Here is a 2,436-nt window from a genome sequence, read left to right on the forward strand (position 1 = left end):
AGCGCGTCTTTTACATTTTCACACATAAAACGGGTAATAATGATTACAATTACAAAACATTGGATGTCTAAAACCAACCCATTCCTGTTTACTTCACAATAACTTTAAACATGAGCTTATATACACATTATAACACAAACAATGATGATTGTTTTGACGTACACAGTATATCCGTCATTTATATGGAAAGTACTTGGGAGTTATAGTCCATGCACATCTTTGCCGGTCCGTAGGGAACGAAGTTAAGTGCAGCTCACTTGGGTGCTCCACTTTGTGGCCCTGATTGGATAAAAGGGGCCCAGACCACGCCTGCTCAGTAGTGGGTCATATTTACATGTTGGGCCAGGAAGTACAGTAGGCTAACTAATGAGGACAAGGGGCGCTGGAAATCATTAACCTCTGGTGGATTTACAACGCCGACTTACAAGGGCCAACATGAGCTCGTATTTAGACTTATACTCGGAAGGCGACATGATGCCATTGCCTGTGAAATTCTGTCACGACGAACACAAACCAGGGACACTTCAGTACCACGGGGAGATAGTTGGGAGACTTTCGTCAGGTATGCTGGACCACCAGAGCAGCAATCGGTCGCTATCAGGAGGAGTGCATCATCAAGGTGTGTTTAAGGTGCCACGCGATAGCGAAGCATCTGTATCTGATGGCAATTACGTGGATCAGGGACTTGCTTATAATTTGGCGTATGGATGCTACAACGACGTGGAACAGAACAGGGTGCATACCCAGTGCGTGAACTCGGCATATTCAGGAAACGGTCCTTTCCCCAGCCATCCCACAGAGACCTACTACCACGATATTAGAGAAACAAACCAGCAGTGGCAGAGCATAAAGATATCGCGAGGATTCGTCAATGCCAGTCATCAGAATGCATCACCATCCCATGAGAATTGTCCAATAACTGGTCCTAGGCAAGAGGAGCCGCAAGTTTTGGCAAATACATTTGACTGGATGAAAATCAAAAGAAGCAACCCCAAAATCAGTAAGTAAATGCTACTCTATAATTGAAAAAAAAAACATATAATTGATTAACTTTAACTGACTATAAAGACTCAACCTGACATTGTTATTTGACTATTTTACAGGTAAAGCTATTGAATATGGATTATCGAACGCCGGATCAATTCCAAGAACAAATTTCACAACCAAGCAGTTAACAGAATTAGAAAAAGAATTTCATTTCAACAAGTATCTCACCAGGTCAAGAAGGGTTGAGATAGCTCATAGTTTGCACCTGAATGAAACCCAGGTGAAAATATGGTTTCAAAACAGAAGAATGAAACAAAAGAAGAGAGAGAAAGAAGGCCTTACTGGGATGTGCGTGCCTCCCATATCGAAGAACTCGGACTCGTCCCCATCATCAGAACTCAACTCTCCAGTTTCATCCCCTCCCTGCTCCCCCATCACGCTCTCCCACAGCGGATAACTGGAGGGGTTGAGCACATCATTGTGGTTTACTCAGATTTCTGTTGTCACCTTAGGCTTTTCTTATCTGTTGTAAATAAGATACACCCACTAATTGCACTAATGTCTTTTATGATATTAAGAATTAACACGGTGCCTTTTGTTAAGTTATCTGACTGAGGGAAAGTTCCAACATGTTGTGAATGAAATTGTTTGTGAAGTTTCAATCAAGGGCCACTGTTTGTGTCTTGAACTATAATTGCCTTACTTATTGATGACTGATCGAAGCGTTACACTGAATTAACCAAATATTAAACCAAATGCCTTATCATGTAAAGATTAGGTTTATAAAATCAAGTGTGAATCAGACATTTGCAGGGGGAAGCCCCGAAGTGTTAGAAGTGATGCAATGCAATTGTTAATAAAATGTCAATTAAGTTTACATCATTCTCAACCTACTCTCCGACTTCTATCATGAGCTATACAGTCTATTTAACTACCCATATACTGTATGTCTATGTCACCCTGAATGAACCAAATATGTTTTATTTAAAAGCCATGGTGTAAGGTTGTGCTCAGGATATTTCTTCAGTCTGCTGAAGAATGCACTAACGCTCAGGTTTAAATATACGATTGTTGAGTATAATAATAGCATCATTGAAGAGTCACTGCAGTTATACCATTTGAAGTGACAGCAATTCATAAAATACATATAACTCATGTCGACATTCATGTTGTATTTAGTCTCAGATTGAAAACGCACCTTTCATGAATGTCAATTTTGCAAATGGTTTGTCCATTTTCAACTACAAACAAAGTTCCGTGTGTGTCAAAATTCGTTACAAACCTGTAGTGTTGCTCACGCAGAGTTTGTGTGGCAAACGCATTACAACTAAAGGCTAATGTTAGGACTACACCCCCTACACATCTTTTATTTTACAATGAAAGCTTCTGACCCTTGTCAGAACAACATAAAGTCTTTTAAAGTCTTTGATTACTAGAGTTGTGGTAAGG

General features: G+C 40.1%; 1 protein-coding gene across 1 annotated transcript; it reads left to right on the forward strand.

The window, feature by feature from the left end:
- The first annotated feature begins 365 nt into the window (after window positions 1-365).
- Window positions 366-1,928, forward strand: LOC115109337 (homeobox protein Hox-D1-like). Its single transcript, XM_029634134.1, has 2 exons — window positions 366-1,000; window positions 1,104-1,928. The coding sequence occupies exons 1-2, from the start codon at window positions 436-438 to the stop codon at window positions 1,442-1,444; spliced, it is 906 nt and encodes a 301-aa protein (XP_029489994.1). The 5' UTR covers window positions 366-435; the 3' UTR covers window positions 1,445-1,928.
- Window positions 1,929-2,436: the final 508 nt, after the last annotated feature.

The sequence above is a fragment of the Oncorhynchus nerka genome, linkage group LG3 (assembly GCF_034236695.1).
Source record: "Oncorhynchus nerka isolate Pitt River linkage group LG3, Oner_Uvic_2.0, whole genome shotgun sequence".
In the NCBI taxonomy this organism is placed as follows: Eukaryota; Metazoa; Chordata; class Actinopteri; order Salmoniformes; family Salmonidae; genus Oncorhynchus; species Oncorhynchus nerka.

Bases quoted from the DNA above. Each gene is read 5' to 3' on its own strand.
- LOC115109337 (XM_029634134.1), top strand. From the start codon at position 436: ATGAGCTCGTATTTAGACTTATACTCGGAAGGCGACATGATGCCATTG. The intron at 1,001-1,103 runs GTAAGTAAATGC...ACTATTTTACAG, and splicing joins AAGAAGCAACCCCAAAATCA to GTAAAGCTATTGAATATGGA.